We start from the raw sequence: 16,463 nt of genomic DNA on the forward strand, positions 1-16,463 counted from the left end.
TATGAAACCCCTGGGCTCAGTCCTGCAATGGTCTCACAGACAGAATCTACATTGACTTCAGCATTCTCAAGTCCCATGTTGGGTCATTGCTAATTGGTGACCTCAATGTAGAGTTTGTAGCAAACTGGGCTCAGAAATATCACCGCTTTCTCTTCAGGTGGTGGGAGAGGTGAGTCACATTAGATGTGCCAGAGAAGGTCTTTTCTGTCAGATTTTCAGTACTGATTTTTCATTACCATGTAAAGGGATTTCTAAAAATAACTTCTGTTAACATTAACTGAAAATTCAGCACTGCAAAAGAAGGGGTTTCACTGAAGAGAAGCAGAAATTCAATATTCCAGAGGTAGAAAGACCAAAAATTTCTATGTCTCGCTAAGGTCCTTTCCCTCCCATTTGAAAACATCACAAAATAATCGTTTTATAGGCATAACTATCTGGTCACATTAAGGTATCAATGACAGCCTGTTCACTGGAGATCTATAGATTTCTAACCCTGATACTATGCAAATCTAGAACTCAAACTCTGCCTCAGTTCCACTCTTGGGTGCTGAAACTTCTGGGGGGAAAAAAAATTAAAACTCTCTCCAGACATCTGTCTTTATAGATGTGAATAATGCTCAGTCACAGTAACACCTTCTCTTTTGCCTTCCTCAAATTTGTATTAACTTGTAGCACAAGAATTAAATATATGTTGAAGAATATTTATTTACTCAGCTTTTTGTAAGTCACTTTTTAAGCAAGTTACATGAAAGTCCCTGAGTTCTCTTATTTACAGAAAAACAAGTTTTTGCAACGGCATATGATACCAATTGTGCTGGTGTCAAATGAGTTTACCCCTTGACCCCCAAGAACAACTCCCTATAATATAAATGTGCTCAATCATATGCACTAGCAAGTATACACTCTCTCTCTATATATATATATGTCTATCCTGTACTTTCTGAAGAAGAGGTCACATTTTACATCAGCCATTAAAAAAAGAGATGCATTCACTAGTCTAACTGAAAGATAGTCCAGGAGCCCAGTTTTCAAATATAGGCACTTAAATGGAATGTTCAAATGACATATTGGGCATTGAAATTAGCACTTACTGCCTGTTTACCTACTAATACATAAGAACCGATCTGAATGCTCAAATGCAGGAATTCTGGACAACTTATTTAGAGGCTCATGCTTGCAAATTAGGCCTTGTGTGTATAACTATAAGTATCTTTGGAGATTTTCATTAAGCAGAAGACACTAGTTTAATGTATCCTGTCCTAGTGCTCATCAGGGATTACATTTTCAATACGCTGCATAGGGATTTAGCTGTGTACCCCTCCATTCATTTTAATAGGAGTCACATTGTTAATTCCCTACACACAGTACTGATGGAAAATCTATCCCAAGACTGTAAATGATACAAGGCTGTAAATGCTGTATGCAAGTGGTATAATACAGGCATTAGACACATGGCTTCCATGTTTGTTAACCAGAATTTGAAACCCAGTCTGTGGGGCTCCAAGGGAGAATATATACCTGGGGTACTGAAAACATCAGGATGGATCCCAGAGTCGGAGTGTCCTAACATGATTAAGGCAAGAAGGGGAGCTGTTTTATGACCATTTTACTGTGTTCCTCCATGAGGAAATTGCAGTATGTAGTATTACGTGCACTTCATGTGCATTTTACCAATGATAAAAGAGTTAGTAACCACTAAGATGTGAGAAAAACAAATATGGCTAATTAGAAATACAGGGACACATTATGTCTGCTCCAGTGTGGGTATATGGAGAGAGGAGATTGTGTGTAATGAGAACCCGTACCTTAGCTCTCCTGCACATAACACTACAGCCTTAACACTATAGCCCTCACTCCCTGGGCAAAAATGGAGTGTGGCTAATGCTGATAGAGATATTGATCACCGCTGACATATCAGGGTGGGTTGGATATGTGATCATGGCCTTGCTTCCCTCCCCATGCGCACACATCCTGTGCATGAGTAAGCAGAAGGAGGCTGGCTCTGAAAGAAACATAGCTACTTTATTTCTATAGGCATAGCATGGGCTGCCAGCGAGTGCATCTGTCCTCCCATAGTCTTTCCACTGACTTCGGTGGGCAGTGGATCAAGCCCATAATGTCTCCAGCCACTGGTGCTCCAGTATTTTATCTTCTCTCTGCTATTCCCAAAGCAGTTGGGCTCTAGAAGTCTTAACTGACTTCTAGGAAGTAGCTATGACTATCAGTGATAAAAGAAAAAATTGTACAAAAAAAAAACCCCTTACAATATCTCTGCTGATGTAAACAGGCATGGCTCCACTGAAGCCAGTGGAGCTACTTGAGATTACACCAGGTGAATATCTGGCCCCTCACATATAGCTATTGATAATTTGAACCATGTTTATACTGAAAAGCTCACAAAACAGGTTTTTATTAGACAAGACAGAAAACAGCATCTTCCTGATAACAAAGCTTTTAGTTTACCAACTCAAAAGCTGTGTTATAAGGAAAGTGATATTTTCCCTACACTCTCTCCCTCCCCCCCACATATATTTTACAACTGAAAATACAGAAATAAATCCTCTCTTTATACCCCCATTTAGCTACTTTTATTATTTTTAGTAACCCTAAATAGATACTTACATTATTAACAGAACAGCATACTGGTTTCGATCTGTGAAATCCTTTGGAAATGACAACTGTAAAGGAAGTTCTTTTAAGAAAAAAGGCAAACCATTAAAGGCGGGTAGTTACACAGATGCAAACTAGTAAGATTTGAAGAAAGTTTTTTCTGTGTTAAAGGAACATTTTGCTAAAATTACCATAATCCTCAATGTGAAGCATTTTAATTTCTGTCCGGAAAATCTTTTTCTTCAAAATAGTTTCTTTCAACACAGCATTATTTTCCAATATGTAAAATTCTGTCGGAAACAAACAGGAGGAATCAGGGTGGAAAAGATACAATGAATCATCATACAAGAGAGAAATCAAGATACCAATAATTAAAGAAAAATAGTTTCTTTCTTTAAACAAGTTTTGTCATGTACCTACTTTGGAACTCAAAAGCCAAACTACCAGCTTACTTCACAATGTGCAAGGGAGTATTAATAATTTTCTCTTCTCTGTTCCGGCTTCAACAAGCTTTGTCTCCATTAAACATCAAGGGCTAAATTTTGCCTTGTGGTGCATGGCAGGTGGTAGGAGGAAAGAGCAAGACCCAGTCTCTAACCTTCATTACCCACTCCATTTAGGACCCAGGCACAATGCAGATATTAGATATTAGCTTACCTGATACATAATGGGAGTGTGGATGGTTGTACTGGAGACGCTACCTTGCTGAGCATTGTTCTGTGTTTACAAGAAGGCAGGCATACAGTCCCTGCCAAAATGGATGCCTGACAGTAAGCAGTGGACTAGGACTGAGAGAGCACATGATGCACCTATCACCAGCAGGAGTCAGGAGCTTGCTATCCTTAGCACCTGTCTGTCCAGTGCAGGAAAATGACCCAGAACACCTTTCCTTGGTCATTACCTTTCTGTATTCCTCCCTCTCCCACACTTCTGTGAGGAGCCAGGGCACAATTCGGCTTAAAACCCAAAGCCAGATTTGAAACAACTCTTTTGCATCCTACTGCTCTTTTTTATCCTCCAATCTCACTCCCTTAATGTGGATGTTTGAAATCATATATCCTCATTTAGGGCAACAGGGGATAATCTAACTAGAATGTTAATTCTGGGCAGTCAACCAAAATGTTATAATTATAGTGTTAGGATATAATAATTTGAAGTAATCTTTAATCACACTCTTATTCTTTTATTAATAGAGGGGGATTATCTAATCTTGCACTGAAACATTACAAATAATGCATCTCATTATTGGGTTTTGTTGTTGTTGTTGTTGTTAATGGTAAGCACTCTCTCTCTAGACCTACTGCCTCGTTTTCTTTCCATAATGTTCTACATCAATCCCACTCACATTCATGCTTTGCTTCCTCACAAATGGGAATTTTAGAAACAAATCACAAGGAGCCAAATTCTGCTCTCATAAATACTGAGCAGCTCCACTGAAGTTAATGAATTTACACTGAGTGATATACTTAGCCCCTGGATCACTTTTAGGGTTTCTGCAGTATAGAGTTTGACAACTACAATAAACACTACTATTGAAAATATGAAGGAGAAAGGGCAGTTGTCAGCTTTTCCTTAATTAAGTGGATTAGTATAGTTATCAACATGCTGTAACTCTATTATGTATTTGAAAGGTCTGATCAGTATGACATTTTGAAGATGTAGGGCCAGATCCTCTGCAGTGGCAGAGCTGTGCTTGGCCCAGACTAGAGGAGGGTGGACAAAGATGGCTTCATGCCACCTTTGTAGCCCTGGGATCTGGGAAATAACGTGCAGTGGCCTGGACCTCCAGCACAAGTTTAGAACATCTTGAGGCTGGTTTAATTAGTGCCAGGTGCCTGTGCTGTATATTGCCAGGGTGGAGGAATGCAGGGTGGGACTGGAGGGGCTGGAAATAATTGCTGCTATGGTGGGGGAGGGATAGCTCAGTGGTTTGAGCATTGGCTTGCTAAACCTAGGGGTGGGAGTTCAATCCTTGAGGGAGCCACTTAGGGATCTGGGGCAAAATCAGTACTTGGCCTGTAGCGAAGGCAGGGGGCTGGACTTGATGACCTTTCAGGGTCCCTTCCAGTTCTAGGAAATAGGATATCTCCATATATTATTACCTGATGTTTGTGGCTGGTTTGCATTGTCAGAGCAGCAAAGCAACCAGGGAGCAGCATAGGTTCACAGCAGACAGCATAATTAGCAAAATCTGAAATGTAGAGGTAATGGACCTGATCTCACAAAACTCAATTCTTGGAATTCCTATTTAAAATATCAGTGAAGGCACTTTGGATTTGCAGTATACTAAGAGCAGTACTTGGTTCATTGTATGTAAGTTAAATTTGATGATCAGCCCTTGGAGGTCTGTACTTTAATCCAGAATAATTGGATTATAACTTTAAAAAACATTTTTAAGACTACAGAAGACATGCCATAATAGAAACATAATTTACATAGTGAGTGAAAGGGATGAAGAACGTCCTGCCACCTAACTAACTCAAGTGTAAATAGTAGATGAAAGATATGCATCTAGCCTAACATGTATCTGAGAAATCCTGGGAATGTTCTAGTCACTTGATTAATTTTTTTCTCTTATCACTTCCAGCCATGTTTATTGCTAGAATGTAATTAAGACAGGTTTATGGAAATGAATTGCATACTTTTTTTTCTTTTACTTATGTTAAAACAAAGATTACAATAAGGAATTCCTGTGGAATGGTGCTTACTTACTTCCCGGGTTACTTGTAGTGTGCACGCTAACAACTGGAACGCCTGGTCCTAATTTTGTAGAGGGAGAAAAGTACAAAACATAATTAAAGTAGAAACTGTTTATGAGCTGCTCTGAACTTCAACAAATAGCAAAGATTGCAGTATTCGAAGGAAGGTGAACACAGAGATGACAATAATCACTTTCTGATGCAAATCTACAAAAGCGCAGTAAAAATATCATATAATTCCAAATAGTCCCATAATCAAGAAACTCTTTTGGTATCCACTTTCTAGGTATCACAGCTAAATATAGGTTTAACATATTAAAGTATTATTTACTATATTGCAGTAGTGCCCAATGTCAGAAAGCACCAGGACGAGTACCCCATTTTAGTAGATGCTGTATAAACACGCAGGAAGACATGGGACCAAATTCTGCTGTCCATTAGCCTGGTGTGGAACTCAAGCAGCTTCACTGACTTAAATTACTCATGATCTTGAGTGGTGTCATTGACAGCAGAATCTGATCTGCAATCCCTTCTCTGAAGAGTTTACAGTTTAAAAAGACAGAGATAAAAAGGGTGAAAAGGGGGCAATGGTTTTAACCACTACACATGGCATATTTGTCTAAAAAATAAAAAAAAAACAGGAAAGAGACAAAAAAGAAGGTAAGAAGGTCTTGTGTTAAGGAGTGGAACTCAGGAGATCTAGGTTCTCTTTTTGTATTTGCTAATAACTTCCTGTGGGACTTTGGGCAATTTACTAAAAAAGCGCAACCAACCAACCAAAAATTCAGGAAAGAATCTAAATGTTTAGTACTGATGTTTTTAAAATAAAGCATTTCGATTTTTTCATTTGAAATGACTTTTAGTTTCAAAATTTATTTCCATTTTATTTAAAAATTAAAAAACCTTTTAAAGAGCTCAAAAAACCAAAAATGTTTTGTTTGACCTGAAATTATTATTAATTATTATTATTATTATACTTTTCAGTTTTCCAAAAAACAGAAACAATTTCACTTTGGTTTGACCTAAATGATTATTTCCCCCCATTTTTCTGGTACTGTAAGTGAACAAAAAATCAGTTTTGTTTCCATCACTCATCAAGGGTCACCACAGGAAAGTTTATAAACAAATAAACACAAGGAAAGTCTGACAGGATACCAGTTCAACACTAGTTTTAGCAAACTGGGAATTAATTCTTCACTCAAGTCGCTTGAGGTGCTCGGGAGATGAAAAGGGATGGGATAATGAGACAGTGCTACTGACTGAGGGCAAACAGGACGTAGAAGTTAGACTATAAAAAGTGCTCACAGGCGAACAGAAGGTGAAAGAACTGAAGAATTGTAAGGATCAAGTTAACCCAGCAGCCTCCAAAGAGTTTAGCAGAGATGTGTTTTTGTTGCAGTTTTAGCAGGGCCTTTTGTTTGTTTTAAAATGTGTGTATGTGTTGGTTTACCTCAAACTCTTGTAAGTAAACAAGAGAAAAGCTTCTGTTGCTGGACTGTGCTGCTGACTCTGACATCTTAGCAATGTTGTGCCCCCTTTAGAGTCATTTTTGCATTACTCTAGTGGTCCCATGGGGCCATACTGCTGCCATAACTGGGCTGCTGGAGATTCCCAAGTGGAGTAGAAAAGACTGTACTCCATCCTCACACAGGCATTATGCTGGGGATATACCTAGAGAAGAGGCATGTGTGATCCCAAGCTGGCAGCTCTAATTTATATTGGGGATAGGGAAAAATAAAGGGGGTGTGCAGCATCTCTGCACCCCCATAGCCACGTTGGGGCTTGCACCAAGTGCAGGGTCATGCTCAAGGTTTGAGCTCATAGGGGCTGATATTCAGACATGCGAAGCATCCACAGATCCCATCAACTTCCAGTAGAGATATGGGATCTCTCTATCTCTAAAAGTCAGACCCCTAATGACCAGTCCTATTGCTAGTATAGTGAATGTCAAAGCTGGGAGAAGGATTAAGGTCATTCTCATTTCAAATGTACAAATAAATAATTCCACATTAGATACATTTTACTAAAACATAATAAGAACAAAAGCTACAGAGCCCAGCACCTCCTTGCACCTTGCAGTGGTTCAGTACTGACTCAGAAGTAAGAAACCCCTTGCTGACTTGCCCATATCACTTCCTGCAGCACCCAGGGATTGCCTAGGTCATCTCCCAATCAAGAACTAAACAGGGAGAACCCTGTTTAAACCATGTTTTCTCTGTATTGCTTTTATCTTAAGAATACGATAGGCCTTCACAAAAAGAACTGGGTGGTAACTTCTAACTGTTGACAATTACTCTAGTATCGGTTTCTGAGGAGAAAGCAAACAAGTGTGCTTGGGTATCCTGTCTCTGTTGAGAATAACACAGTGAAGACAGGGAACTCTGCAGCCTGGAAATACCCTGGCCAGCGGTAGTAAGACATGGGTCTCCACCCAAGAAAGGCAATGGGTGGGGAGCTGGAAACCTGAGAGTGAATGCCCTTGCTAGACCACTGAGGGGAAACACAAGTGCAGTTACCCTGAACGATGACTATGTGTGTTTATTTATTTACAGGTGTCTTTATGAAAATATCCCTTATTTTAGTCACTATACATTTTTTCCTATTTTTATTAAAATTGTCTATTTTCAAACTTAATGGATTTTTGTGTGTGTGTGAAACAGAAATACACAGTTGCAGAGAGAAGTAGATGTACATGCAAAGAAGTGGACTGTTCAAATGTGTTGTTAGATGGCTATATTCCATCATTTTCTACCTGCTGCTAGATGGGTAGCAAAACAGATGCTCATAAAAATGTAGGCCCCAACTAGGGTGGCCAACTGTCTAATCACACAAATCCAAACACCCCTTGCCCCACCCCTGCCCGAGGCCCCGCTCGCTCACTCCATCCCTCCTCCCTCCGTTGCTCGCACTCCCCCACCCTCACTCACTTTCACTGGGCTGGGGCAGGGGGTTGCAGTGTGGGAGGGGGTGCAGGCCCTGGGCTGGGGCTGAGAGGTTTGGAATGTGGGACAGGGCTCCAGGCTGAGCCTGGGACAGGGGGTTGAGGTTCTGGGGGCACGGGGTGTGGTTTCTGGGAGGGAGTTTGGGCTGAGGTAGAGGTGCAGGAGGGGGTGTGGGCTCTTGGAGGGAGTTTGTGTGCAGGATGGGGCTCCGGGTTGGGGCAGGGAGTTGGGGTGCAGGAGAGGGTGAGGGGTGCAGGCTCCGGCCAGGCGGTGCTTACCTTGGTCAGTGGCACAGCAGGGTTAAGGCAAGCTCCCTACCTACCCTGGTCCTGCATCGCTCCCAGAAATGGCTGCCACATCCCTGCGGTCCGTGGGGGAAGCCAGAGGGCTCCGTGCCCTGCCTCCGCCTCAAGTGCAGCCAATGGGAGCTGCGGAGGCAGTGTCTGCAGGCAGGGGCAGCGTGCAGAGCCCCTTGCCTCCCCCAAGGGTCAGAGGAACATGCTGGCTGCTTCTGGGAGCAGTGCGGAGCCAGAGAAGGTAGGGAACCTGCCTTAGCCCCGCTGCGCCGTCGGACTTTTTGTGGCCTAAAAGGTCCTGGTTTGGCTTCAGTAGCCTCTAGGAGATAGAGCCCGATTCTGGGAGACTCCCAGAGAAACCAGGAGGGTTGGCAATCATAGCTCCAACCTGCTATTAATTACAGGATTGGGGGCCTACCAGTGCCTGTCACTAGCTTATAATAATACATGTTCTGTTTGTCTCATCTCCTTTCCATCACCCTTGCCTACTGCTTCTTTACATCTATTGCAGAGTCTTGTCTGGATCTAGATTGTAAAACTCTCAGGGCAGCGGTTGTCTCTTACTCTGTGTTTGTATAATGCCGAATACAATGGGGCCTGAATACAAGTTGGAGCCATTTGCTCTACTGGAATACAGCTAATAATAAATACACAAGTGCAGTTCTTTGACATTCCGTTGATAAAAAGAGCTGTTTACGTGGACTGAACAAGACCATACGTTTGGTAAATACATTAATGTCTAAACACACCTACATAGTAATAAATTAATATTTATATAAAGCAAGTCTTTAGTTATGATCTGGAATTAATTGCATAGGATCAATCCAAACACCTATATATACTGCAAAGACTAATTTATTTGTCCAAATAACTATTGTTAGGAATTACAATAGTGTCACTTTAAAATTTCACATTTCCAGCACAGTCCCTGCCCTGTAGTGTGAATTTTAATGACTGAAAAATAAAATTAATAACAACAACAACAATAATAATAAACAATCCATTCCTTCCTAAAAGGATACAAGGAGTTTTAAAAGGCCAGGAGCGCAGGAGCTACTAATTATACATTTTTACAAAAATGATCTTAGGCTTCATAACTCCAATGAGCTCTGCACAGGGGAAGCCTGTGCCTGCATGGACCTAGCAATTGAGCTTGTTGCTAGATTAGGGTCTAAATCACCCTAACCAGAAGATGATGTTAATATATGATATACACAAATAAAGCACTATAAATAATTTTTATTGTGAACAATATAGTTGACTTACCTTTACAATGTAGTAAAAAATGCTTGTTCATAGGACTAAACTTTGCACTGAAGTATGTGCACTGATCTTTCATGAAGTTGCATGAAAGACACTGGCGGTTTAGTAATCCAACAGTTGATACACTGAGAACAAAATTAGTTATAAACATCAGAAAAGTTTTATTTGACAATATAACAAACTCATTAAGTGATGCCAATCACCAGACAATAGTTTTTATTCTGATCTCCACTCTTCCCTTGCTAATTTTTTTTGCTTGTTTTGTCCCAAATATGACATGCTGTTGGTTGTTCCATTAAGCTACAACCCTGCAAGTTGTTCTGTGAGGGAGGTCTTCTAAACCTACATGAAACAGCTTACAGGACAGAGACCTTAATTATTAAAGGTATCCTTGAGTGAGAATAAAAGTAAAAAAATAATGAGAATTAGGGAACTGTCGCTTTTAGAAATGTCTTTTCGGCATGGGTGAGGGAGTCTGCCCACAAATTTTAGACTTTGGAGCCTTTGTAAATATAATTTTAGCCACATTGAGAAAGCTTTCTATACAGCATACCAGTCTGAAGAATACATGTGTATTACACCATTGCATTTAGAGTTTACCTAATTTTTAATTTTATATTATATTCACATAAATATGATTGGCAATTTTTGAGCATAAAGTGAATTCTCTTTAGTAATGAGCAGGCTAATTCTGCACTCCTTGCACTTTCTGCAGTCATTTATCTCTGTGCCAAAGTGAGTGTGAAACCTTATCACTCAGATTTGGTAGTAAAGATCATCAAAAAGAAAGGGCAATACTTTGGGGGATTTTTTTTTTCTCAAATCCCATCCTTTTCGGTTTTTCCTCAAAACCTGAAATCTTGACATTTCATTGCATTTTTCAAATGGCAAAAATTTCAACCTGCTCTCTGGTTATTTTGAAAATAAAAGTTAAATATTTTAAAATATTATTAGATTTTTTTCAAAATACAATGTTTTTGTGAAATTTGAAATATAAATATACAGGAAAAATATTAACAAAAATTTAAGTTTGCTTGGCAGCATTTTACACCTACATTGAACTCATTTTGCTCAGGTGCAGATAACTAACCATGCTGCGAGACAGCAGGAGGTCAGGCACACAGAATCTCTTTCTAGTTTATAGTACTTGTGTTAGGGCTATTGTAAATTTCCCTCTGAGTATTACTTACCTATGTAGCTGTCTTCCTCTTGGGGAATCTTCAGTGCTTAAAAAATAACTGCCCAAGAAAAACAAATACAATTAAACTCACTTCTGAAAACTCTCTGATCCATATAATGTTAGGAAGAACTTTCAACATGAAACCCAAATCCATGCAAAGCCCATTATGGGTGAAATTTTTTGCACTTTTTTTGTGTGAAATGTTTCGCAAACTCATGTTGGTTCCGCTGAATTGTTTCAGTTAAAAAATTTTTTTTTTAAAAGTCAAAACATTTCCATTTTTCAGTTCAAAATGACTTTTTGTTTCAAATTTTCCTTTAATATTATTTGAAAAAATAATTTAAAAGGTTTAAAAAATGCTGGAACTCAAAAGTGACTCATTTCAATTCAGATCAAACAAAATGTTTCCCCCTGATCTTTTCGCATCACTGAACATTTAAAAAAATGTTTTCAGTTTGAACCAAAGTATTTTTTGGTTTTCTAAATTTCCAGTGAGCCCCAAAACATCCATTATTCACCCAGCTCAAATTACAGATGTGCAGACAGCTTTACATACCTGGGCTGATGTATGTTTTCATATCAAAACAATACTGAACTCTCAGGGGCACATTATGGCTGCCTCTGTGTGGTATCTAAAGAAAGCTTTTCTTTTCAGAAGCCATAGCTGGATCTGTCCATAACTGCATCCCTCAGTAACCCTGGAGGCAAGGGTACTGATTCTAATCTCACACAGGCTCCACCACTGCTGCTGAAACTCTTTTGACTTCAGTGGAGATCAGAGTCAAGCACATTATATTTATTTCTGCCTTATACAGATATAAATAAGGCCTGTTCCAAAGCCCATAGTAGTCAGCTAGACTCATTCCATTGACTTCAATGTGTTTTGTATCAGGCCCATACTGTCTCCTGGCACTGCCATTCAGTCAGTGCACTTCGTTCCTTATGTAGGAACCTTAATATAGTCCCTGGTTTGGTTTTGAACAGGTTTTATTAATAAATTGGTTGAAACTCAATGATTTTGGCTGAGTTCCCCTCTATTTTCTGATTTCAGTTTTTGTATCTGTTTGAACAAAGAACATTAAAGTGAAGCTTGGAAGGTTGGAATGCCCGCACATTGAAACCAAAGAAAAGGTATAAAACCCCTGTGAACTCAAACCTCTGAGTTTTATCAGGTCTAATAATATTGCCAGGTTTTTTTAACTTGGATTCCAGAGGGCAGGGCAGGAGGGTTGGAAAGGTTATTTTCTCCATGCTGTAGTTTAATTCCTTTTATTGAATCAACAGAGTGAGTCAGTAGATGGCATAGCATATCTCCATTAGTTATTCGAAAAAGATACTTGCATTACCTTGGCAGATCAAATGTATGAAACTGCTCTTTGTACTATGATTATAACTTATGGCAGTGCTTTGCAAATGAAAAAAAATATTGTTACTTAATTGTATATACACTATTTCCAGTTAAATGGAGTCTATCTCAATAATTCACAGATATTTTGCCTTTGCAGACAAAGAACACTAATACTCACATCTTTTGAGTATTTTCATCATATGCCAGGATTTTGATAACTTCCCAGTTTCCTGATGTCAGGTGTCTCACACTGATTTGTTCAGTTTTAGCCTGCAGAGAAACGGTAAGTATTGACTTTCATCTTACTACTTACGTTTTTCTTTACTTAACATGATTGTCAGCGCACATCATTACTGATTTACAGCTTTTTAATCCTTTAATGTACAACACAACTCACTTAAATCACAAAACCCACATGCACTGAAAGGCATTGACAGTAAGGATCCTTTCTCCCTCAATAGATTAACTTTTCCCAAGGTAGTAAAATCATGTCAGTTTCTATTGCAATATTTTTTCAATTACCCATACACAATATCGACGATAGAGGTTTTATATTTTATCTAGGTTGGCATATCTTTAATTTTGGTGCAAGTTTGATTATAGCTAGAGGCTATCACAATACATGCTGAAATTTTCATTATATTAAAAAAAAAAAAACGTTAAACTAACAAATAAGTGTTTTTCTTCCAGAAACGAGAATAAAGGTGCAAAAGGTCAAAGCCAGATCCTTAGTGCAGCAATTCACAGAAGCTGAGGATATGACCCAAAGCTGCAAGGAGCTAAACATAAATAAATATCACCTGTGTTTCTTCAAGATTTGGTTGTCCTTTACTTGCTGGAGTTGCACAAAGAGGCTTAGCCTGACCCTATGCATTCAAAGTGCTGTACAAACATTAGCCAGTTACTGCTGAAAATGTACTGTATGCTTGTACAGAGCAGAGCACAATGGGACCCAGACCTTGTCTAGACCTCTAGGCATTAACACAATACAAATAAACAACACCAACACTACCACCATCCTGTGAGGTAGGCAGATACACATTTTAATCCCCTTTGTTGCTAACCTAGTAGGAGTCAAGGCAGAGCTGAATGTGGTCCCTAGTATCCACCTGTGTTATTTGCCATTTAAACTATCAGACCCTAAACTTCCAGCCTTTAGAATTACGGTGTCTTGACCACTGAGAAAATAAAAAAAAAACCTGCTTGGGAAAGAATTGTACGGAGAGTGTAAGGTATTACAGTAATTCCCAGAGGATCCATCTGAGGTCAGGGCCACATAGTGCTAGGTGCTGTACGTATCTATATTAAGAAATATTCCATTAAAATGGGGTACTGATATTAGTTGGGGCATCTAGAACTATTGAAATGAGTGAGTGAGTGTTTTGTGTCTGCTTAGATGGTAGAGGCTAGAGGACTTTTCATTTATAACAAAGTTCCATCCATGGCAGCACTGAAGGGAATTTTAAAGTTCTGAAATCACAGATTCCAAAATAAGCTATGGTTTATATTGCTGATAAGTATTAAACAATATGGCTGTTTTTCAAGGTTACAGCTGTAATACATAATTTATCATGCTTGCTGGCAATTTTTGCCCCAAACCATTTAAATTACTTTTAAATTCTCATACTATGGTAGAAAATACGAACAACTGTATATTTGTACATTTTTTGGGGAAAAAAACTAACTAAGAATTTCCAATAGATATATCACTGGTTCAGTCCAATTTTTTAATTAATTTCTTTTCAATATGATATAAATTACTAAAGGTATTTGGGAACATAACACAGATTGAGCACTTTACATGCAACAAGTACATAAATTGACAGGCTTTAACACTTTTTAAAACAGTGCCCCAGAGAGATTAAATTAGATGCTTTTGATAACCTGATTTGGGTTATGTAATTCACATTTTGTGTAATATCTTTTCTAAAACTTAGCATTAATAAGGTTGATTTAAGATGTTCTAAGCAAAACCATCATATCTCACTAACTGTGCTTCATTTGGATAATCAAACCCCAATGATTAACTGAAACAGAAGTGCATTGATCATTAAAGTTTAATTCTGTGTTATTAGACTTTTATGCTGGGGGCAATAAAACTGCTTAACTTCTCCTGTGTCTACAATGCTTACTTCTGCTTAACATTACCAATGAAAGATCTTAAGTGGGCAATTACACATAACATTCCATTGTTTACTGCAAGTGTTCATGGTGGATTTTGGTTTTCACAATGCTAAGTACCAACCACCTATTTAAAATTCTGCTGAGGCAACTGTTATGCTTCTGTGGCTCTCGCAAAGTGTGACAAATATTTGATATGACAAAAGCCTTTATGTGAAATGGTTAATATAATTTTTATGTCTCCATGTTTGCTTTAGAAATGGACAATCAGATTAATACAGTGTGCAAAGCACAGCATATAAACACATTTCCTATCCTTTATTGCCTCATATCAGCCCCATTACCATACAGAGTGTTGCTTACTGATGAATAATGGTCAGTAGATGGAATGTCTGGTTTCCTCGTATATATGTAGATATATATATGTAGATAAAAACTAACTCCAGGGAGCAGCTATACACTAAAAAAACAAATTCATCACTAGTATAAGGTAAACAATTCCACTGAAGTCAGAGTTAGACCTATTCATACTTATGGTGAATTTGGCCCAAACAATCAGAGGTCTTTGCCACTTTGCAGTTGTATATTCCCCTATCTCCTTATTCTGCTGAATAGGGATGGACTGCTAAGCATTTAATCACATGCTTATGTTTAAGGATATGTGTAAGTCCCATTGAAGTCAGTCCTTAAAGTTAAGCATGTGCTTAAGTTCTTTGATGAACAGGAATGGATTTAAACATGTGCTTATATGCTTTATTGAATTGGGGCCTGAGTTTCCCCAAAACTTTGGTCAGGTCTAATGAAACAGCCTACAAGTTCACTCCAAACTTTTTATCGGCACTAACATTTAGTGTGACATTACAAGACATTTTTCCTCCATTTTTTTATTATTTCAAATATTTTTGAATGCTACACAGCACCATATAATGGGAAAGATGTCTAAATAGGATTTCCTTGCTTGTTATATTAGTGTAATATTCTCTGATTTTCATGCACATCACTGGTTTATTGAAAGATGGAAGTTTGACACATACACTTATGTTTTCCAGTCTAAAATCTTAGGCCACGTCTTCACTGGCAGAGTTAAAGCGCTGCCATGGCTTGTGTAGTCACAGCACAGCCACCTCCACCAGGGAAAATAAACCACCTCCACCAGGGGAATAGCTATCAGCGTTTCCCAGCGCTGGTGCACTGTCTACACTGGCACTTTACAGCGCTGAAACTTGCAGCGCTCGGGGGGGTGTTTTTTCACACCCGTGAGCAGAAAGTTGCAGCGCTGTAAAGTGCCAGTGTAGACAAGCCCAAGTGATAGATTAAGGTGCAACTGCTCTTTCTTTTTTTCCACACTGCATTGTGAACAACATGCTTTATACTGAGATCAACATGAACATTATCATAAGGGTGTGACGTCAAGGAGCACTGGTATCATGAATGGCTGCTATTTTAATTCCCTAAGATTCCTTTGAAAATCCCAGCATAAATTGTCCGGGACATGAGCATCTCTCTCCTTGTGTCTTATTGAGATCAGCTGAGCTATCTGAATTAACAGCCCCCTGATTTAAGTGGGAGTTGGAGGAATTCTCAGCTCTAGAACTTAGGTTCAGATTCTCCCAGGGTTTTTGGTGCCTCACTCCTATTGATTTCAATTGCAATTAGGGGCCAAAATCCATTAGAGGATCTGGGCCTTACTTTCTATATTAGTTCACCACAGTCCAAATCCACTGGAACTTCTGGTCACACTGCAAAGCTCATCCTTTGTCCCAGGCTCTTCCCTGGCAGGAGGGATAACCCAAAGAAGTCAAAGTCATTGGAACATGTAGCACTTGGAAGTGACAGAATTCTACTTTGGTTGAATTTTGGAGGGTTTCAGATTTGGACATTGGTTCCTGTAGGGTTACCATAATCCAGCAAGCAAAAAAGAGGACGGGAGGAGCCCCGCCCCTGTCCTGCCCTAGCCCCGCCCCATCCTGCCCTAGCCCCGCCCCTGCCCCTCCCACTCCCCCC

General features: G+C 39.2%; 1 protein-coding gene across 4 annotated transcripts in view; it reads right to left on the reverse strand.

The window, feature by feature from the left end:
• DPP10 (dipeptidyl peptidase like 10) overlaps window positions 1–16,463 on the reverse strand; it is an 827,330-nt gene that overhangs the window by 20,267 nt on the left and 790,600 nt on the right. For all 4 annotated transcript variants that reach the window (XM_034785374.1, XM_034785373.1, XM_034785376.1 and 1 more), the window contains exons 14-19: window positions 12,517–12,608; window positions 11,001–11,048; window positions 9,814–9,935; window positions 5,323–5,370; window positions 2,802–2,900; window positions 2,623–2,692 (exon numbers count right to left, since the gene is read on the reverse strand). In XM_034785374.1, the coding sequence (XP_034641265.1) occupies window positions 2,623–2,692; window positions 2,802–2,900; window positions 5,323–5,370; window positions 9,814–9,935; window positions 11,001–11,048; window positions 12,517–12,608 (479 nt within the window). The remainder of the gene's footprint in view (window positions 1–2,622; window positions 2,693–2,801; window positions 2,901–5,322; window positions 5,371–9,813; window positions 9,936–11,000; window positions 11,049–12,516; window positions 12,609–16,463) is intronic.

This window comes from Trachemys scripta, chromosome 11 (genome assembly GCF_013100865.1).
Source record: "Trachemys scripta elegans isolate TJP31775 chromosome 11, CAS_Tse_1.0, whole genome shotgun sequence".
NCBI classification, from domain to species: domain Eukaryota; kingdom Metazoa; phylum Chordata; order Testudines; family Emydidae; genus Trachemys; species Trachemys scripta.